Here is a 22,759-nt window from a genome sequence, read left to right on the forward strand (position 1 = left end):
TGCACGTATTTAAATTGGGTAATATGCATACATTTGGTGCAAAATTAGCCCCTCTCTGTGCTTATTATCCTCATTGCAAAAAAAGAAAAAGTCCAGTTCACAAACACCAGCGCTAATAGCCACACGCAGTTAAGAGTGGAAAATTATAACCGCCTTCAGAGAGTTGATGGTAACTGACGCGCATTTATAAAGGGGTGTCACGCCCAGACTATCCAGTGATCATGGCAGCAGTGATTGCAGCCAGGCGAAGGCATCGTCATGCCAGGCGTGCTCATGAGTGGATATTTTGAAGGAGAATAGCCCTTTTTGAATTAACCGGGACCGAAATCATTTGCAGATACAGGTTGCCAGGTCTAAAAATTCTTGTTATACTTGATGCCATCAAGGATGACATTGAACCTGCCTACTGTGTTATTGGCACAAATTTATACCACTATTTATACTTTGCCACATGGTTAATTGTAATCAGATGCAAAACAAGGGCAAATTGCACTCAGCTGCAAAACATTATGGGCGTGTTTGCACTGTAATGTCATTAGCGCAATATCTCTAGTGAAACGGACCTTGAGACGGGGCATCTAGTGGTTGCAAGAGATGTGCCATCAGTGGCCGCAACTCATTCTTTGTCAATTCGCCTTTCAATACAGAGTGAGTCTTGGAAGAATTAGACCTCCACAGATAGAAACAGAGGAAAGAGGAGAGGAATTAACAGATAATTAGAGAAGTTATACTTAGAATTAAATTAAGTTCTATTTCAAATCAAAAATCCCAAAATATGAGTGGAAAGTATTGTTCTTGCAACTGCATTTACAACCTTTTTTTTTTTTTACTTGAAAACCATGTCATGTGACATGCTATTTCAGTACACTTTAACAACAAATATTACTGGGACCACTCCAGAAAATTGCAAATGAACATTTAATATCCAGGGATTCACATTACAGACACTACCACTGACTATCTCAGTAACAAATTGGCCACAATTTTGAACATTGACCATACACTGTCCCTAGGTTTTGACCAAGTCTTTGTTTACCTTAAAATAACAGCTTCAAAATCATTTTGATGTTACACTGACTTGTAATAGGGAGAACGGTGCCTCTTTCATTTCCACTCCGTGCCCCAAACCCTTGTTCTTGCACTATGTAATGATAATGATGTATTGTAACTCGAGACAGTGTTGTAGTCGAGTCACTAAACCTCGAGTCTGAGTCGAGTCTCGAGTCCCCAGTGTTCGAGTCCGAGTCCCCAAAGAAGAGTCTGACTCGAGTGTGAGTCCGAGTCATCAAGGTTGAGTTTGAGTCGAAGAAGATGGGCTCATACCCTCCAACATGAGGTTATGCACGTGAATCCGCATGTAGGTGGAACAGACGTGCCTCCCCTTGCACAAAATTGAATATTGTTACAGTATTAATATAGCTATCAGTATCTTATGCCAAGTTATTAGGGCCTGTTACAAAAACACTAACAAAAACAAAAAGTCTTTATCAATTAACAAGTCCGAGTCCTCATCTCCAACTTCCGAGTCCGAATGCAGTCAATGTTCGAGTCCAAGGCATCAGTGCTCAACTCCAAGTCGAGTCACGAGTCCAGAAAATCAGGACTCGAGTCTGAGTCCTGGACTCGAGTACTACAACACTGGTCTCGAGCTAGGCGCAGCCCTCTAAGGCTATCGCTAGTGGGTTTATCCCTCGCGCTCCTGCGCAGCACTAAAATAAAAACAAAAAAAAAACTTGGTCCACACCCACCTAATTGTGGGCCCCACTTACAGCAGAAATTCGTATCGTAACAACTGGGAGCCGATTGGGGCCAGCTTTTTTCTTAAGCTATTTACGGAGCCAGTGGGGCCCAGCTATATAACTATTGTTCTATCTCGTATAGGCTTTGCCCTCTAAGGCTATCACTAATGGCTTAAGGACGAAGCAGAATATGGTCTATGCCACACTGGCATAAATTGTCAACTCTTCGCAGACGTCAGCGCCAAAGGCAGGGCTGTTTTGAGTGACAAAAACTTAAAAGGGCACCTGATCCAGACCTGGCGTTATGGGCGGGACCTGGCCCACCCACCCAGGAATTGGCCCTCCCTGGAGAAATCAGTTAGTAGTTAGCATATCAGCTCCCTCACGCCTTTGGGCGCATGCGCTTCCGATGACCTCACGGTCTCACCATCCCACTTCTGACACCAATGTAGCGAATTCGGGGGGCCGTCTGGGAGACGGTTGCCACAGCCGGGAGGCGAACCTGTGGACTGGTTAACATTGTCGCTTGCGGAATGGGAGACACGGGTTCGCGTCCCGGCTGTGGCGGTTCCCGGACTGCCCCCCCCCCCGAATTCGCCACACATGGAACAACGTGAGTGACGTCAACCTCTCGAGAGTTTTGCGTGTTGTTTTTTTTAAGTCAATATGATGTTTCACTTAACCCATCGTCCGGCTAGCTTGGTTTAAGTAGTTGAAATCGTATTTCTCTGTGGAAATGGACATAAGAAATTGGTTTACCGCCAAGAAAAGCTCACCTAATGAGCCACACAATGAGAACCAGCTACCGCTAGCAGTTTTGTAAATTCCAGTATTGAAACGGGAACTAGCACTGACATTACCACCAAGCTAGCAACCGCAGCAGGGACAAGTGCAGCCGGCATCATCGCCGCCAGCAGCTACCTCAGAACCGGATGGCAGTTTGTCCATCTGTTAGCAGCCCTTCTCCCGACCCTCACCTCGGAGAATTTAGCAAAGTAATTCCAGATGACCTCGAGATTGAGAAACCCAAAGTTATTCCTGGATAGTTTTCCAGTGCGGCTCTTCTCAGGGGAGAGACGCACTTTTGCCAGTGCATGGTGCCAAAACAGAATCTGGCTCGAGTCCTGTGAAATGACTTCCCAGATCTAATGGTTGTTGTTGCTCCCCAGTAAGACTACTGGGGTCTGTAGCAAGTCTTTAGCAAGTTTTGTCTTTAAGCTTTTTCAGATGTTTGGTTATTTTAATATCTGCTCTAGCTTTTCCAAATTTTATGCTCAGATATGGTAATAATAATGCTCCAAAATGTGAAATTGCATATTTTTTATTGAAAAATTTAAAATTTTCTTGAGGGAGGACTCTCAACCCCCCCCCCCCCGCCAAATATGTGTCCACAAAGCTAGGGAAAACGCTGAAATGATAAGCTACGGGCTGGCGTTGCATGTTCGTGGACATATGCACAACAGCACCGCTGCTGAAAACAATTCTGGAGGAAGCGCTGATACCCGAATTTTAAGTATCATCAAAATGTACCGTAAGTAAGCACATAATTTCATGGTAGATTTTTAACACGTAAACCTACATAATATTGCATTAAAAGGTCCGGGGGGGCTGTCAGGGCCCGGCCATAAAAACCCAAAGCCCAGTCAGTTACTTTCCTCTGGCGCTGGGTCTGTCCGGAAGCTCAAGGGAACTTTAACCAGCCAGTGTAAAAACAGCGCTAAATCCCACTGAGGGGCCAGAGAATGTGGAACCCTGCCGGTGTCTCCATGCGCCTTTCAAGAAGAACACCGATCAGGGCTTCGTCCGCCGAAAAAGTGTCCTGCAACTTGCCACACGTCTTCGGCCGCAGCAGCGAAGGCGAGCGCCCTCTGCTGTTTCGCGGCCTGGGGCAGACATGCGCAGTAGGGGCGCGAAGCTTGCGGGGCGAGCACCAGGGTGGCGTGCTCCGGACCCAGGCGGCCCTCGCTCGCAGCAGCCATGCAAATGAAACACATGATGTACCATCTGGTAAACAGGGCACATCTGGACACCACCATTTAGCTTGTTAGAAGAAGTCAGCATAACAGATCTCGAAGAATCGCTTTTAAATTCTTCGATAGTGCCTGCTCGAACGCCGAAGAGCTGATTGTACGACCTCGGTTCAATTATATAGATGAGTTGTGGCCTTACGTGGGGCCCACAATTAAGTGGACGTGAACTAATTTTCAGTGCTGTGAGGGATAAATCCACTAGCAGAAGGCAAAGCCTACACGAAATCGAACTTGGGTTGAGGGTTTTTTTTTCCTGGGATGGTGAAGGCATGACCGGCCTACTCTGCCTCTGATATTGTTACCCTTCTTCTTTCTGCTTGTTCCCATGGATGTATTATAGCTTGTTCCCTGTTTCCCAGGGTTCGCCACAGCGGAGTTGATAGTTTCCATCTGTACCCTATGAGGGCACAGCGCCGAGGGCGGGCGTTGTTAACCCGGGCCTTGACCGATCCGGTATGGTCTTGAGAATCCGCATAATTTGGCAAAATCTTGCGTCGGATGCCCTACCTGACACAACCACTAACCCTATGGACGGGGGGCACAGGCACAGGTAAAGCGCTGGATGCCATCCCGTATTCATGGACTTGCGCCCCCTAAGCAATCTCACTCCTCATGCCAACGTCCAATCAACAAAGGCAATCAGAGGCAGAGTAGGGCGTGTCATGGCTTCGCCATCCTAGGAAAAAAATGTCGTTCCCGGGAGAAGTACCTGCTCAACCCAAGTTAAATAGCGGAATTCCCACCCGGGCGCGCGGTGTGGGAATGAGAGGCACAATTCTCCCTATCACAAGTCAGTGTACCATCAAAATGATTTTGAAGCAGTCATTTTAAGTTAAAAAAAAGTTACGTAATGTTGCTTTAATGAAGTTCCTGAAAGGGATATTGTCCTTTGTCAATAATGCATGGTATTCAGCTCAGCAAGCACTTGTGAACCATATCTGGGCAAACGAACCAAAAAGTTAAATAAAAAAAGGGGGGAGGGGGGCGATGTCCATGAGATGGTCAGAGTGACAGTTAAATTCTGGGCCTTTTGAGTACAGCACCCCCCCCCCGCCCTTTACAATAAATAAATGCCGCTCAAATCAAAAATGTATCTGTCCATACAGATTATACTAGTTCCGCGTTGTTGAAACGTTTGTGTGAACGGATTAAATCCGAAACCAGGTGGGCGAAGTGATGAAGGCGCGGGGAAGAGGGATGGAAGCCTTCAACGTGTCACGGGTCTGTCCGCGCGAAGCTGATCGCTGTCAGACGTAGTGGAGACCTATTTGTATATTAAGCGTAAGCAGGATGAAAGTCAAGTGTGTTCCAATGAATATGAATAAAGGCAATATATGAGGCGCGGGTGGTGTCAATGCGCATATTTAATAGTTGCTGAGTTTGCGAAAGTTTAACTTTCGATTCCGTGTCGTTGCGCGTGTTTAAAGTCCGCTGTGCGGCGGATCGCAGCTCGCCCGCCGCTCCTCCCGCTCGCTCACACACAGCCCGGCGGAGACAGCGGGGCTTAGTCAAGCCCGGACTTGGGAAGATGGCAACGGACTTGCGAGCTCTGGCCTGGGAAAAGGCTGAAGTTTTATCTGGGGGACTGAAGGAGCTTCTCTCCACCGGTCAGCTGTACATCCGCTCTCGGTTCGGGGTCGATCTGGGTTTGAACCCCGAACTGTACCCGACATGGATGCTCCTCTCCGCGGCCGCGGCCGCTGTGTTGCTGCTGCTGGCCGCGTCCTGGGCCGCGGTATGCGGGGGGTTGTCGGCTGGGAAAAAGCGGGGATCCCCCGTCACCCGCGACGGCGCTGAGCCTGCCAAGGCTGGCTTCGTCAAAACGGAGAAATCGGACGATCAAAAGAGGAAGAACAGAAAGAAACCTGCCGAAAAGGTACCGCTGACTAAACTGTCAAACACGATGGAGCGAACAGACCGAACCGTTTTCATCTGAAAAGTCGGGAAGTGATAGCCTAGCTAGCTGTTAGCTTAACCCTGGGTCTTTTTGTAATAGGCGTCCCTGTCTTTATGTCAGCGGCTAATGGGACCAGGACACTTCACAAAACCTGGCTAACGCTACGTTATCTAGCTAATGGCTAACAGAAGGTTTAACCGTCGAACTCCCGCGGACCCTCTGTCAATCAGTCAATCAATCAATCAATCAAAATGTATTCATATAGCTAATTTCGTACAATAGAATGCAGTGCAATGTGCTTTACATGAAGTGAAAGTGCACAGATTGAGGGAGTGACAAAAACTGCCTATTCTCTACTTTTATTTGTTTTTAATTTGCTTATTTTCTAATGTAAAACCCCGTGAGCTGCATTATTATATATATTTAACTTTGTTAAAGGAAACACTCAATGGTAGGGAATGTGCTCAACAAATAAGGAGCAAAATAATCCAGTGAGTCAGGTAAATAATTTATGAGAGAGTACAAGCCTGTTTCATGCCATAAGCGATCAGATGACAGATTGCTTATGGCATGAAACAGGCTTGTACTGTCTCATAAAGACTTTACTTGACTCACTGGAATATATATATATATGATTAGCCAAAAAATGTGTCTGTGTGTGTGTCTGTGTGTGCACTGATTAGCCAAAACATTAAAACCACCTGCCTAATATTGTGTAGGTCCCCCTTGTGCTGTCAAAACAGCTCTGACCCATCAAGGCATGGACTCCACAATATCGCTGAAGGTTTCCTCTGGTATCTGGCGCCAAGATGTTAGCAGTAGAATCCTTTAAGTCATGTAAGTTGCAAGGTGGGGCCTCCATGTGTCGGATTTGTTTTTCCAGCACATCCCACAGACGCATGTTCGGATTGAGATTTGGAGGCCAAGGGAACACCTTGAACTCTTTGTTATGTTCCTCAAACCATTCCTGAACAGTTTTTGCAGTGTGCCAGGGCGCATTAGCCGAAAGAGGCCACTGCCATCAGGGAGTACTGTTGCCATGAAGGGGTGTACTTCGTCTGCAACGATGTGTAGGTAGGTGGTACGTGTCAAAGTAACAGCCACATGAATGCAGGGACCCAAGGTTTCCCAGCAGAACATTGCCCAGAGCATCACACTGCCTTCCCATAGTGCGTCCTGGTGCCATCTCTTCACCAGGTAAACAACGCACAAGCATCTGGCCATCTACATAATGTAAAAGAAAACATGATTCATCAGACCAGGCCCCCTTCTTCCATTGCTCCATGGTCCAGTTCTGACGCTCACGTGCCCATTATAGGCACTTTCGGCAGTGGACAGGGGTCATCATGGGCACTCTAACTGGTCCACAGCTACGCAGCCCCATACACCGCAAGTTGTGATGTACTGTGTGTTGTGACACCTGTCTATCATAGCCAGCATTAACTTTTTCAGCAATTTGAGCTACAGTAGCTCTTCTGTGCGATCACACCACACAGGCTAACCTTCGCTCCCCACACGCATAACTGAGCCTTGGGTGCCCATGACCCTGTTGCCAGTTCACCGGTTGTCCTTCCTTGGACCACTTTTGGTAGGTACTGACCACTGCATACTGGGAACATCCCACAAGACCTGCCGTTTTGGAGATGCTCTGACCCAGTCGTCTAGCCATCACAATTTGGCCCTTGTCAAAGTCGTTGACGCTTTTCCATTTTTTCCTGCTTCCAACACATCAACTTAAAGAACTGACTTCTCACTTGCTGTCTGATATATCCCACCCCTTGACAGGCGCAATTGTAAAGAGATAATCAATTTTATTCACTTACCTGTCAGCGGTTTCAATGTTTTGGCTGATCAGTGTATATACACACACGCAAACACACACACCAGCACAATTTTTTCATATCAAGAAATCAATCAGGGAAGAAGGAAAATATCTGGCCAAGCAGATGTTTTCAGTAGGTGGATGTCTCTCTCATCTGGGGTTTGTGAACCAGTCAAACCTCCAGTTCTGGGACTCTTAACCCAGTTCTGTTTAGACGGGACTCAGACCCCCGTATACCAGCTGTGGGCTTTGAACACACGCAGTCACTTCTTACTATAACTTCTTTCCTCTGTCCAAGACAGTACTCATATAGGCATAGAGTTAACAAGTGGCTCTTTCAAAGCTTCAGTTGTCAGTACTGTGACATCTATTTCATTACCTGTATTTGAATACAGTCCTCAAAAAAAGTTAGCCGCTCTGGGGAAGGGTTCCTCTAGGTTATTCAGTAATTTTAATGTTCTTTGGACTCATCCCATGATAACCTATGAATATTTATCCCACAGCAAAAATTTCCGAATTTGAGACCATCTTTTTTTTCATTTTTTTATCTGCAATCTTTTCCGCTCTTTCAGAAGACTCAGTCTAACGGACGACCAGTGTCTGCACCTCAGGGGGAAGTGAAAGTCTGTGTGGCAACCTCTAAGCCGTCCCCCGAGATCAAAACTGAAAAGGTGTGTGTTTGCAGCCATTTGTTCCAGTTCACTTGTTTTGAAAGTGTCTTTTTATGGTTCGGTGGTGATGGGCTTCGTTTGAACCCTGCCTTTTTTCTTTTTTTGGGATCATCATGAATTTGTGTGGGGTTAATGTCATTATTGGTGCAAAAAGCCCGTATGCCCATATCACCGCAGTCAGACTTGTCAGTATGTAACCTTCATAGACAAGAAAGGTTTCATGATGGTTGTTCATTTACCTTTCTTCCCTCAAGGTACAGGTGCAACAGGCCCCAGTGCAGGTGAAGAAGAACAAGAAGAAAGCCAAGGAAGACGTGAAAGCAGCACAGAGTGTTTCCACCACTGAGGGAAAGGAGCCTGATGAAGGTAAGATGCTGGAAATGAAGCTTACTCCAGATTGTGAAAAGTTAGTTCTGAAATTTGGGTTGTTATTTTTATCTGCTTGTCCTTCAGCTACCCCAAAATTGCTTGTTGTGGCTTGCTTTGCCCGCGTGGAATGCAAATGCAACCAAGAATTCCTTTTAGGGACAATGACAGACAAAACACAGAACCTTTTTTCCAAGTTGAAAAGTGTCTGGTGGGGGGGGGGGTATATATACATATATACATATGTATGTATATAGATGGATAGATAAACAGAATATGTACATGTCCTTCTACTGTGCATATCTGGTATGTGTATAAATGTGGCAGAATTGCATATTGTTGTTGTGACGTTTTCTGGGTTACATAAATTTGTCTGCCATGTGTTTAATTGGCTGTTAATGAGCCAAGTACATTTTTTTCACCTCTATTATTTTCTTGTTTCCAGTAGAGTCGTGTGGTTTTCTTTTCCCTTTCTCCTCCATAGCCACTGAGCTGAGAGATACTATGTTCATACCTAGTTTTAAACTCGCACGTCTCTAGCTGCATAGTTTAGGGAATTGCCCCATCTTCTGCATGGGCCAGATGTACATTTCCACATTTTTGCTGAGTCACGTGGGTGAGAGGTGGTGTGATGTCTTTGCCTTAAATCCATTGGAATGTAGTACAAGAAGCTGAGCCCAGTGAAAATAGAGCCATATAAACTTCAAACTTCAAATGAACCCGTGTTGTACTGCTGTATATTTAAGGTCTATTTAAGGTCTAATTTATTTGTTGGTAAACCAAGTGTTGAAAAAAAAAAAAAAAAACTTCAAATGCCCCTGAGAACCAATGGGCTTTGAATAAACTTTTGTTGAAATTGCCATCTTGGTCAAATGTCACCAGTCTATTACACTGATCAGCCAAAACATTAAAACCACTGATGGGTTAATGAATAAAATTAATTATCTCATTACAATGGCACCTGTCAAGGGGTGGGATATATTTGGTAGCAAGTGAGCAGTCAGTTCTTGAAATGGATGTATTGGAAGCAGGAAAAATGCGTAAGCGTAAGGATCTGAGAAGATGAGCTACTGTAGCTCAAATTGCTGAAAATTAATGCTGATGCAAGCTATGATAGACAGGTGTCACAACACATAGTGCATCGCACCTTGCTGTGTATGGGGCTGCGTAGCCACGGACAGGTCAGAGTGCCCATAATGACCCCTGTCCACTATCGAAAGTGCCTACAATGGGCCTGTGAGCGTCAGAACTGGACCATGGAGCAATGGAAGAAGGTGGCCAGGTCTGATGAATCACATTTTCTTTTACACCATGTGGGCGGGCCGGGTGTGTGTGCATTGTTTACTTGAGGAAGAGATGGCACAGGCATGCACTGTGGGAAGAAGGCAAGCCAGTGGAGGCTGTGTGATGCTCTGGGCAATGTTCTGCTGAGAAACCTTGGGTCCTTGCATTCATGTGAATGTTACTTTGACACATACTACCTACCTAAAATCGTTGCAGACCAAGTACACCTCCTCATGGCAACAGTACTCCCTGATGGCAGTGGCCTTTTCCAGCAGGATAATGTGCCTTGCCAGACTGCAAAACCTGTTCTGGAATGGTTTGAGGAACATGACAAAGAGTTCAAGGTGTTGCCTTGGCCTCCAAATTCCCCAGATCTCAAGCCAATCGAGCCAACTGTGGGAGGTACTGGAAAAACAAGTCCAGTCCACGGAGGCCCTGCCTCGTAACTTACATGACTTAAAGGATTCTGCTGCTAACGTCTTGGTGCCAGATACCAGAGGACAACTTAAGAGATTTTGTGGAGTCTGTGCCTCAATAGGTCAGAACTGTTTTGGCAACATGAGGGGAACCTACACCGTATTAGGCAGGTGGTTTTAATATTTTGGCTAATCAGTGTATATATACACACACACACACACACACACACACACACACACACACACACACACGTTAAAGCAGCTCAAGGTGTTTTACATTAGAAAAACAGGCAAATTAAAAATAAATAAAAGCAAGGCATCCAGGTAACGTGGCAGTCTATTTGCTTGCCTACCAACATGGGGATCAGTGGTTCGAATCCCTGTGTTACCTCCAGCTTGGTTGGGTGTCCCTACAAACACAATTGGCTGTGTGCGGGTGGGAAGCCGGATGTGGGTATTTGTCCTGGTCGCTGCACTAGTGCCTCTGATCGGTCGGGGCACCTGTTCAGGGGGGAGGAGGAACTGGGAAGAATAGCGTGACCCTCCCACGTGCTACGTCCCCCTGGCGAAACTCCTCACTGTCAGGTGTAAAGAAGCAGCTGGTGATTCCACATGTATCAGAGGAGGCATGTGGTAGTCTGCAGCCCTCCCTGGCTTGGCAGAGGGGGTGGAGCAGTGATCGGGACGGCTCAGAAGAGTGAGGTAATTGGCCAAGTACAACTGGAGAGAAAAAGGGGGGGAAAATCCCCAAAAATAAATAAAAGCAGAGAAGAAATGGGCAGTTTGCTTTCTTTTTTGTCACTGCCTCTTAATCTGTGCACTTTCACTTCATGTAAAGCACATTGCACCGCATTCTATTGTACGAAATTTGTTATATGAATACATTTTGATCAATTGATTGATTGACAGAGAGTCAGCGTGAGTTCGACAGTTCAACCTTCTGTTAGCCATTAGCTAGATAGCTTAGTGTTTGCCAGGTTTTATCAATTCTCCTGATTATATTAGCTGCTGATATAAGGACAGATTTTAATGTTTTGGCTGATCAGTGTAAATTTAGTCAGTGCCATGCTCATAGTAATAATCCCTCGTTTCAATAAATTAATCATTTTCTCTTTTTTTTTTCTCCATCAGGCACATGGGAGACCAAGGTCAGTAACCGAGAGAAGAGGCAACAGCGCAAGAAGGACAAGGGCCCGATGGAATCTGGGAGCCCGGGAGCCCCAGGGACCCCCAAGTCCCAAGTAGAGGCACCTGCAGCTCTAGTAGCCACCAACACCAGGAAAAACAGAGGTGGGTATGGCTTTTGATCTATTCTAGCCAGTGTTGATGGTGTGTAGATGGTTGGATTTGGAGACAGCAAGTAAGTGAAAATTGTAGGCCTCTAAACTGAAACATATACGTAGATCTGAGTAAATGTGTAGTAAAGGTAGATATAGCTAATTTTTGAACATTTTCACACTTTATTTTTTAAAGCTCAGAATACTCCGTGGTGTTAACTTTTAAGTCTCCTCGCATATCAACAGCACACAACTTACATACATGCTGCAATATGAAGTGAATTGTTGAGCCATGCTTGAATAAGAATGATTTATATCTCATCCAACTCAAACAATGTTTTGTTTTTCATCACCATCTTTGTTTCAGAGACCCTGCATTCAAGAACAGGTGGAAAGGCAGATACAAAAAGTGGTCCAGGTAATGGAGAGATGAATCATTATCATGCTATACAATAGTTCACATTTAGTGACTGAGTTTAGATAAATCTTGACATGGATCCCCCTCCTTGTAGTTGCATTACCTGATAAGTCCTTATGGAGTCACAGTTGGAAAGTGCTTCAAGACTAGTGTGCCAAAACAAAGATGAAAAGGTTCAAATGACACGAAAAATATGCCTGTTATACAAGGCAGATAACTTGGAAAGGAAAACACCACGACTACAATAAACATGTCTAAAGTAGAGCCTTATTTCTTTCTGTGTGTGCTAGATCTATTTTTTGAGCACCATTCCCTCAAGGCTGAAAATTAAACCCAGACACCAACAAAATGCTGTAAACTTGTGTCAAGGGTTCCTTTAGTTCCTTGTGCTGCTTTGGCAGTTAACCAACCTAAGTTCCCTCAGTCCTTTGTGTTCTAAAAGCTGCTTTTCCAGTTTAGCAGTTACATTGAAATTCCCCAGGTGGTAGCAAAAAAGGTTGAATCAGTTCATCTGGATACAACATTTATTGACAGATACATTTTGTCACTCATCTAAGTGACTTCTTCTAAACTGATGATTTTATACTTATCTGTTTATGAACTTTTTATTGTCTACCCTGCTTTGTTTTGATTTTATGCTGTCTGACAACAGTGCTGCTGGTTGGTTTTTTTTAACTGTGTTCTGTAAGGTGTCCTTGAGTGCTCTGAAAGGCGCCCACAAATAAAATGTATTATTATTATTATTATTATTATTATTATTAAACTGACTACAGGTATCCCCACCCTTATAAACAATACTGTAGCGAATTAGTGTAACGTGCATGGATAAGTCAAGCGTTTAGCGATGTCTCCTGCGGTGCGGGCGATACGGGTTCGCTTCCCGGCCGCGGCAGTTCCTGTGGTTGCGTTGTCCCCCGAATTCGCTACAATACAGTTGAATAACGACTGAAACCAACGATCAGTTTCATATGCAAATATGGGCGTGACCATTAACTAGAGTTACAATGGCCATGTGTACTATTCACAGAGCCCCCCCCCCCCCCCCCCCTCGGTTCAGGGATGGTCGGTCCCTCTTCACATAGATGGCTCCCCATTCAGACCAGCGTTTCTCCCTATCAAGGATGTGCACATCCTCATCCTTGAAAGAGTGGCTACTGGCCTGTAGATGGGTGTAGATTGTTGAGTCCTGGCCTAACGCGTTAGCTGTCCAGTGTTGTGCCATCTTCTTGGCCAGCATCTGTTTAGTTTCCCCAGTGTACAAGTCACGGCAATCCTCCAGGCACTTAATAGGATATTAACACTTATGTAACACTAGATTGCTCTGTTTGTGCCAGGGGACCCGATCCTTGGGGTGGACCAATTTCTGTTGGAAAAGTTGAAATGCATCCAAAAATCGCGTCTCAGTTGCTTTCAAACCCCAACACATACTGCGCCAGAAATTGGTCCAACCCAAGGATCGGGTTCCCCGGCACAAACAGAGCAATATAGTATACACTGTTAAGTGCCAGGAGGATTGCCGTGACTTGTACATTGGGAAACTAAACAGATGCTGGCCAAGAAGGTGGCACAACACAGGGGAGCTAACAGGTAAGGCCAGGACTCCACAGTCTACATCCATCTGCAGGCCAGTAGCCACTCTTTCAAGGATGAGGATGCGCACATCCTTGACAGGGAGAAACGGTGGTTTGAACGGGGAGTCAAAGAGGCCATCTAAGTGAAGAAGGAACAACCATCTCTGAATCGAGGAGGGGCCTAAGAGTACATCTGTCGTCATCTTACAATGCTGTGATTGCAAACATTCCCAAATCCTCTTTGATTAGTACACATGACCATTTTAACTCTAGTTAATGGTCACACCCATATTTGCATAAGAAACTGATCGTTGGTTTCGGTCATTATGCAGCTGTATTGTTTATAAGGGTGGGAATACCTGCAGTCAGTTTAGACTGAAGAGGTCACTTAGATTAGTGATGAAACGTATCTGTCAATAAATGTATCTGATTCAACTTACCTGGATTATTGAGCATGCATAAAGACACCCAGGTGGTAACACTCTGAATCCACTAGTTGATACGCTAGCTGACAGCAGCTAGTAAAATGTCTGCGCTATGCTCCCTTTCTTTCTGCCTCCTTGGTGTCCTCAGGCTGGAGAGAGGAGCCCTCGGTCAACGGTGGAGGGTGGGCTGACGTCTCTTCTAAGGTGCCAGGGCAGATGGAGGGGGATAAGTGGAGTGCCATGTCTGCAGCCCCACGTCGCAAGGCTAAGCCTGAGCCCCGGTCCTGGGGACAGGAGACACAAGGTGGTACCTAGATCTGTGCCAGAAAGCCTGTTTACACTCAACAACAATGTAATTAACTGACACTGATATGGTGCCATGAAAGGACTCGTTTCTATTTTTCAGAGGTTATAAAACATGGTCATTGATTGTATTGGCAAGGCATGGCAAGTTTATTTGTATCGCACCTTATCATCGCAGATGTCATTCAAAGTGTTTTACAGGAAAAAGATGAGAAAAAAGCATTATAAAAAGCATAAAATAAGATAAAAATACAGACAAGTTTTGAACTGAGTTAGTAAAATAAAGAAAAGTGCCATAAAAACTGATTAAGTAAAAGTAACAACAATCGGAGCAGAATATATAAAAATAGCAAAATATACAATACACACACACACACACACCAAGAACTTAGCCATAGGCTGTTTTAAAAAGTAAGGTTTTTAACCTACTTTTAGATGTGTCCAGTGTGGGGGCCTCTCTCAGGTCCTCAGGCAGGGCGTTCCATCTACTTGGGCTGTAAATACAAAATGCAGCTTCCCCTGCTCTACACCTAGCACTAGGGATGGTCAAAAGACCACTGCCATTGGACCTGAGAGTTCCTACTAATTTGTAAGTAATTAGTATGTCTTTTATATAGTGTGGTGCAAGGCCATTTAGCACTTTGTGTACAATTAATGGAATTTTAAAATCAATTCTAAAATTAAAATCAATTCTAGTTTTGACAGGGAGCCAATGCAGAGCTCTAAGAACAGGTGTAATGTGTTCATACTTTTTAGTTCTGGTGAGAACACGTGCCACTGCATTTTGAGTTAACTGTAGTTGCTGCACAAGTGATTTTAGGAGGCCGGTGAATAGACCATTACAGTAGTCTAGTCTACTTGTTATAACACGAGATCAGCCTTCTACCATCTTAAAAACATTTCAAAACTAAGGGGCTTTCTATCAAAATCAGACTGTGAGAAATTAATCTGTGCATTGGATCCCCCTCCCCCTTTTTCTCCCCAAGTACGTGAGACGATTGATGTGGCTCTTAAAATTGGAAACAAGGATGGAGGACCAACTGGAAAAGTCGGAAACGATTTGTAAAAAAGGCACATCTGTTCTGCAAAGTACTATATAGGATAAAATGAGATTGGTTATCAGAAATCCAATTGTATGTGTTGTTGCAAACCATCCTTGCTGTAGTGTTAGGAAAAACATCATAAATAATGTCATTCTGTAACTGTATTTAATCTTTTAGAACAGCGGTCACCAACCCTGCTCCTGGAGAGCTACCATGCTGCCGGGTTTTCACTCCAAGCCTAATTTAACACACCCGACTCTACTAATTACCTACTTACCAAGACTATGATTAATTGAATCAGACATGTTAAATTAGGGTTGGAGTGAAAACCAGCAGGACGGTAGCTTTCCAGGAGCAGGGTTGGCGACCACTGTTTTCAAATAACCTCAGTAGGCCAATTGACTCAGAAGATGTTAGTTAAGGGGGAGTTTTATACCCTTCCCATTCACTAGCATGCTATTGTAACTGCAGTCCAACCCGAACCCCAAAAGTAAAGTCTGTCTTCCATTGATCAGTCCATGTTGATCCCTGTCATCATTAGATTCAGTTTTTTTGACACTACATGGTAGTGCTCTGCTTAGGTTTACTACTTGGAATAATGCAAGGTGGTAACATCGGACATAAAATAGAAGAGACTCTAAACAATAGAAGAGAAATTTTAGAGGCTTTCATTGTTTCCTCAGAAAAATCTCCTGGGCTAATAATGCCAGATACTATGAGTTCCAGCAGTTGTTTTCCTGTGCAGTTTTCTCTGAGATAATGGGTAACTTTTCTTCCCCATTAAACCATCTTATGCTAAATTTGAAGCTGCAAAAAAGAAAAACTGAACCGATACCCAGAAAAGTCAACAGGAAACATGCGCCTCCCACCCCCAGATTTCACTAAAGTTGACACTTGCGTGAGGTAGAAAAGCTGATGTGTCATCAAGGCGATTGTGATTCAGATCAGGGACTTTCAAATTTCCCCTTTACCAAATAATTCTGGTCAATTCTCCATATTTTTCTTGTGTTTTTGACGCTGCTGTCCAGCCCATACAGTGAGATTATTCGACTGTTTAAAACTGACTAAACGTACCTGATTTGCATCTTAAGTCTTTCGACATTTTCTAAACTTTGCTTGGAATCCACTTGCCATTTTGATGTAAATGTTGTAATGGCTTGTTTTCTGTTCACCAGGTACATGGAGCGGTATGGACGGCAGAATTAAGAATGACCTTAGCCCTGTGTCCTTCACTATGCTGGGACTGAATGCTTCAGGTACCATCGGTGTTTGAATTTAAACCTCGTCACAAATCAACCCTACTTCCTGGATTTGGAATACAAATTCTGAAAATTCAGAATCACTCACCTCTCCCTACATTTCTTGCAATACAGCTGGTTTCCTCTTTCACATCTCTCACTCTCCCATACACCCTACCTCTCTCGCTTCCTCAGAGACCATGGTACATCCTATTGACCTGCAGTGGGACAGCCACCCTAAAGTTGACGACGAATGGTCCGGTTTCAGTGAGTATCCAGAAATCCGTGGCACATGAATTACCCTCCAACTTTTATTGGTGACCTTGGTTTGAAAAATAAATTAATGAATAAAAACTTCACCCAAGCATGCCAGAGATTTTGGAGTTCGCTGTGGGGAAAATGGAAAATCAGTGCAACCTGTGTGGTGATATTGAAACGACAGGGTGGTGTGTCAGCCGTTGGCTTTGTATTTCCCTTACTGTGCTGTTGATGTGTGTTTGTAGATGGGATGGCAGCAGTGGATCCTAGCTCCGACTGGAATGCCCCGGTAGAGCACTGGGGGAATTATGTAGAGCCCCCTGTGTCTGTGACCCCAGCAGTCCCACCCAAGGAGCAGCTGGCCCCCCACAAGGTCTTACAACCAAATCATTCCAAGGACCAATCACAGTTTCGATTCGTCCATTAAATGAACTCCTTCTTTTGATAATTAAAATAGATATTAAACTACTAAACTACTAGATAATTTGCGTGTTTATGGATTAGAGATTTTTATGCTGTTAAATTGCTCATTGAAATTTAGAAGCTAACAAAAGGTTTTCAAAAATTATTCTCTTTTAAAGATGGATTTCATCAGAAAATGTGATTCAATCAAAGCCTTGATGTTGTTGCTGTAATCCAGGAATCCGAGGATGACAAGGAGGTTAAAGATCCTACCGGAGGAGTGGCGAAATCTAAGAAGAAGAAGAAAAAGAAGAAAGCAGAGGAAGAGGCTGATTCTGCAGCTCAGGCAAGAATAGTTCCTCTTCAGGTGTCCTGTTGAGATATGCACATCATGTTAAACTCAAAGACCTGTGCTTATGGGCGTCCGGGTAGCATAGCGGTCTATTGCGTTGCCTACCAACATGGGGATCACCGGTTTGAATCCCCGTGTTACCTCTGGCTTGGTCGGGCGTCCCTACAGACACAATTGGCTGTGTCTTCGGGTGGGAAGCCGGATGTGGGTATGTGTCCCGGTCGCTGCACTAGCGCCTCCTCAAGGGGTGGGGGAACTGGGGGGAATAGCGTGATACTCCCATGCGCTATGTCCCCCTGGTGAAACTCCTCACTGTAAGGTGAAAAGAAGCGGCTGGCAACTCCACATGTATTGGAGGAGGCATGTGGTAGTCTGCAGCCCTCCCCGGATCGGCAGAGAGGGTGGAGTAGAGACCGGGATGGCTTGGAAGAGTGGGGTAATTGGCCAGTACAATTGGGGAGAAAAGGGGGGGGGGGTTAAAAAAAAGACCCGCTGTACTTATAACCTGTTCAGTCTCTGTATTGTTTCAGGTGGATCATGACATATCGAAATGCACAATGATGGCAGGTTTGTAATTTCCTTCGTGTACTTTGTTTTGATTTAGACGGTGAACTCGGCACCCACTGTAAATACAACGCCCAAGCCCCAAGAGCATCCACCTGTGATGACCACTAACAAGCAGCTTCCCAATGTACCAGCCTCTCAGAGTAGGTCTGGCTGGATCCCAGTCTGAACTCGAGTTCACGCGGCTGCTCTGGTTCGCATAATGCACAATACCTGCTGATAATGAAAGTGTTACAGTACACCGAACTTGAAAAGGACTGACTGGCCAAATTTTTCTGCACCAGTGAAACAAAAATGGCAAGATGTTTTACTGCTGTCTGTGTGTGACTTAACATACACTGGAAATAACGTCTGCTTTTTAAAATATTATCGCTCGTAATGCTATGCAGCATTAGTGATGATGAAGTTAACCAGTTATGTTAAACAGCATGAGATGTGTAAGACATGTATTGACCTTTTAGGCTAGTTTGGTTTGGATGCAAAATGCTGGAATAATGAACTATTGTTTTTAGGATTGACCTTACACTGGCATCTGGGTTTCACTAGAATAAATGGCCAGATAGGGGCTATTTTTGAATAATTTACACACTGACAGTGACAGGAAACCATCCTTTGTTGATCTATTTTTCCACAATGGAAATATGCCATTTTGCTGCCTACGTTACCCACACTTGTTAGCAGTTCAGCATCAAACCCAAAGCAGCAACACCTGTCATTTACAAAACATATCGCACCTAATAACCTGAGATACATATCTTTTGACTGTGGGAGTGAAGTCTGTGTTTACCCAAAGGAAAATCCACGTGAAGACGGGGAAAACAAGCAAACACCACACAGATGGCTTGGCATCAAACCCAGGATGCTGTCGCTCTGAGGCAACAGTGGCAACCACTTAGCCACTGTGATGGCAGATTTCTTATTTACATTCAAATAATTCTCCAGCCAAGGTCTTTTACTTGGTTCTTGGATGTTGCAGATTAAACACATGTACCATCCTCTTTGAATGAAGTCGTTCAACTCCTACACTGCTCCGAAATGTTGTTTTGAATTACCTATGTTAATCTCCAGTTTCTCAAAGGTTCAAACTGAAATCATCCCAAATAACATTTTGTCATTTTCATGTTTTTGTTTTCTCTTTCAGAGAAGTCTGAGCAGGTTTCGGAGCCCCCGAAGCCGTCCCAGAAAAAAAAGGTCCGAAAAGAAACCTGAATTTCCATCACAGGTCAATATTAACTATATGCAAATGATTGTCCAATGTGTTAAATGCAATAATTACCAGGTACAGATTTTTTTCTGCAAGGTGAATCGACTGTAATTTTTTCAATTTACAAAAAAAAAGAAAAAGAAAAAAAAAGAGCAGTGAACACCAACTGCTTGGGCTCACCAGAGTGAACAAGTGTGGTCCTATGGACTGTAATCTTAACTGATTTGCACTATACACTGCATAGCGAGGTATTAGGAGGGTGGATTTGCAGTGAAAATATAAGTTGGTAAATATTTTTAAATGGTATCAAAAGTGTTTTTATGCATGTATGTTTATTGTGGGTAACCCAAATATACAAGAATTATTTTTATTATTTTCAATATATTCAAAGTTTCAGGCAAAGTTTACTTTTTTTTTCTCTCTCCTCTGTTGTGTTGCATTTTGTAAGACCTGATGTAAGGACAGCACCATGGCAACTACAGTGATGTCTTAATGCTTGTCTCAAAGCAGTTTAACAAATCTCAACTGTGTGCCATGGAGGGCCACGTGTTATTCCTTCCCTGTCTGGTTGAAGGTGTGTTAATTTGTGAAATCAGTAGCGATGCGTTTAAAATATAGGCCGAATCCATGTGCCAACTCTCCAGACTAGCAGACTCAGTCCTTGTGGACTTCGGTCTTACATGCTGTGACGTTGAGCACTGAAGTGCTCAGCATCATCGTTGGACAGCCCTAAATGCTTGTGACATCATGGGAACATGCCTTTTAAGTCTACCAGTCTGCAGACTCATGCAGGAAAGTGCTGACATTTAGATTCAGCTAAAAAAAACCCTGCATGAATATGTCCCTCCATGGCACATGGTTGAATATCACTGCTGTAAATCTACCTAAAAGCCAAGGCTGGAATGGGGAGGTCATTCTGGCCCTGGACATATTTTAGCAGTACCACATATCTACCACCAGGAGGCACTGCCACATTACGTGCCGAAACGCACCACCAGTGACACTACTGGGGTTTTCTCAGTACGTCTCTCATTACGAGTATATTGTTCCTTACTGGTCAAGACTGTGCATTGACTTGCTAGAAATATTTATAGTTACTACTCTTTAGTACCGGTCAGATGATTTTTATGTTTACTTTTAGGAAAATAAAAATACTTGTCTTATCTTCTAGTTTCTGTGCTCAGAAAAAGCCATGCCATATGTACAGATTGTAAGGGCTTTTTCCAATGCTGTGATTGCACTGTGCAGAAGGCTGCATTGAGTTTCTCTGTTGTTCTCTCATGCGGTGTTTTTTTTTTTTTTTTTAAGACAGGTTTGTTTTTGTTTTTTAATCTCTGAATGTGAAATGTGTTTTTTCCCGGTTTGTCAACCGACTTCCCGGATTCGTGATGATCGGTAAAGCCCTTTTGTGACGTGAAATGGGGAGGCGTCGGAATGAAGGGGTAAGAGGAGGAGGGTAGTGCAGCTTTAATTCCTGTCTTGCTTTTCTATCGTTTTGATTTTTTAAACTATATAAATCAGGAACTGAATTCACTTGCCTTAACCCGTAGTTGTATAATATGTGCATTGATAGTTTTCCATCCAGTTGCAAGTTTTGATTGATGTCAACATAAATTTGCATGAGTTTGATAATAATACTTGTATAAGTTAAAGAAGCTAAATAAATAGCCAGATGAACTTGTTGTAACTTTTACAATTTGCTCCTATAGCCCATTGTATAAATAGGCTTTAAGAGGTTTAAATCTGGGGTCGTCAGCCTTTTTTTTAATATGTTTTAGCCAAATCTGAGTTTGCTGTGCGTTCTGGTAGGCTTTGGGTGTGTATTCAGAAGCCTCAGCGCATCAAGCTGCTGACTGACCGGCGATACAGACTCCGCATTTTAGCCACTGAATCTTAATAAGAGATGGTAGAGTTTAAAGAGGGGTGGTTGGCATAGTCACCTTTTTCTTTCTTTTTTAAAAAAAATTTTTTAGTAGACCTATTTGATGATTAAAATAGTAATTCAGTCGATGTATTTATACACTTTTCCTTTGGATATGATTCAGAAGGATTTCCTTTATCGAAAAACTACAAATGTTCGATAAAGTTGGAAAATAAATGAAAGAACTGCTTGATATCACTCTTGTCACGTGTCCGCGTTTTTGTCTCCGAGGGAAAGGTTATCCCGAAACACAACTCGTCCTTAATTCCCACAGGAGTTTTTTCCCCGGATTTTTATTTTTGCCGGAGACAAAAAAAGCAAATTTTCCATCGTATCATTAACGGGCTGTTTGAACTAGAACATGCCAGACTATTTTGTGTGGGTAAATTTTGGTTCTGTGGAGGTTATAGAAATCTGTGTCACCAGTGAGGCCCAGTACACTAGGTAGGGATTCTATTCAAGGGCGGATCTAAGAGATGCCCAACGCCCCCCCCCCTCCGTAAATACCTGGCCATCTCACCATCTAAAGCAAAAAAAAAAAAAAAAAAAAAACTAGATGCCAGTTTTTTGTTATTGATCGGGTCATATGTTAACACGCACGTCATGTCTACCCTATTGATTGATTCGGATCAGCATTCCTACCGTTCCTGGGTTTTGTTTCCATACGTGTCATTACATACAGTAACTACCACACAACACGGTGCGAGCACAGCATTTTCAATTCTCTCACTTCAAATGGGATTCTTATTCTGTCATATCCAAGTAGTCATTTGGGTTAATTGACTATACAAACTGCACTGGTAAATAATATACCCCAAAATTCAAGAACATTGTTAGCACCACCCTCCTCTGGCCCATCTTTGGTCAATCCGTTTAACATTTTCTGCAGGTGGTACCAAGTCTGTCCAGTTCTGTGCGATGCTGTCTGGGGGCTGTTGTGTCAGTTGCCCTCCCGAAACTGCCTGGCAATGTGGCGAGGCGGTCGCATGGCACCGCGTGCAGCATTTGACCTCCTTCGACTGATACAGCGCTCACACTATCTCTCGCTCTGTCTCTCTCTCTCTCTCTCTCTCTCTCTCTCTCTCTCTCTCTCTCTCTCACACACACACACACAGACACACACGCTATCTCTATCACACTATATCACTATCTCTCTTTGTCTCTATCGCTCTCACACCATTGCTCGCTCTATCTCAATTCATTTACGACTTACCAGTGTTTAATCTCTCGAACTCCCCATTCGTTCACGTTCACTTCTAAGGGATATCACGTTTTTCCCCTCCCTTCCTCCCTGATGACTTCATAGTCGAGATTGCTTTTGTATGAATGGGAAATCTCATAATCATAATGAATAGTATTATTCTTTATGGGGCATATAGCGATTGCCGGTACATCTACGGTGGAGGGTTGGAGATGCAGTATGACTGGAATATATTCATTAGTGTTTCTAAGCACTAAGTGTTTGGTGCTTAGGGCTCACGCAGCAGATAAGAGAACTAAGAGCCCCCTTGGGGCCCTGCAGCTATGTGACGTCATTATCATGTTAGTTAACAAATTG

The 22,759-nt window shown here is 43.9% G+C and overlaps 1 protein-coding gene across 2 annotated transcripts; it reads left to right on the forward strand.

Moving 5' to 3' along the window:
- Nucleotides 1-4,483: 4,483 nt before the first annotated feature.
- mtdha (metadherin a) lies at nucleotides 4,484-20,957 on the forward strand. Of its 2 annotated transcripts, none has more exons than XM_056298329.1 (12): nucleotides 4,484-5,645; nucleotides 8,061-8,159; nucleotides 8,414-8,525; nucleotides 11,357-11,515; nucleotides 11,870-11,920; nucleotides 14,065-14,220; nucleotides 16,438-16,518; nucleotides 16,696-16,767; nucleotides 17,004-17,131; nucleotides 17,399-17,506; nucleotides 18,117-18,219; nucleotides 19,218-20,957. In XM_056298329.1, the coding sequence occupies exons 1-12, from the start codon at nucleotides 5,298-5,300 to the stop codon at nucleotides 19,283-19,285; spliced, it is 1,485 nt and encodes a 494-aa protein (XP_056154304.1). In that variant the 5' UTR covers nucleotides 4,484-5,297; the 3' UTR covers nucleotides 19,286-20,957. The 2 variants fall into 2 exon arrangements, with proteins under 2 accessions (XP_056154304.1, XP_056154305.1); XM_056298330.1 differs by having other exon boundaries at nucleotides 8,420-8,525.
- Nucleotides 20,958-22,759: the final 1,802 nt, after the last annotated feature.

Source organism: Lampris incognitus, chromosome 18 (genome assembly GCF_029633865.1).
Source record: "Lampris incognitus isolate fLamInc1 chromosome 18, fLamInc1.hap2, whole genome shotgun sequence".
Taxonomy (NCBI): domain Eukaryota; kingdom Metazoa; phylum Chordata; class Actinopteri; order Lampriformes; family Lampridae; genus Lampris; species Lampris incognitus.

Excerpts from the sequence above, each read along its gene's own strand:
- mtdha (XM_056298329.1), top strand. The coding sequence starts at position 5,298 with ATGGCAACGGACTTGCGAGCTCTGGCCTGGGAAAAGGCTGAAGTTTTA. Across the intron at positions 11,921-14,064 it reads AGATACAAAAAGTGGTCCAG|GCTGGAGAGAGGAGCCCTCG; the intron begins GTAATGGAGAGA and ends TGGTGTCCTCAG. Across the intron at positions 16,519-16,695 it reads GCTGGGACTGAATGCTTCAG|AGACCATGGTACATCCTATT; the intron begins GTACCATCGGTG and ends TCGCTTCCTCAG.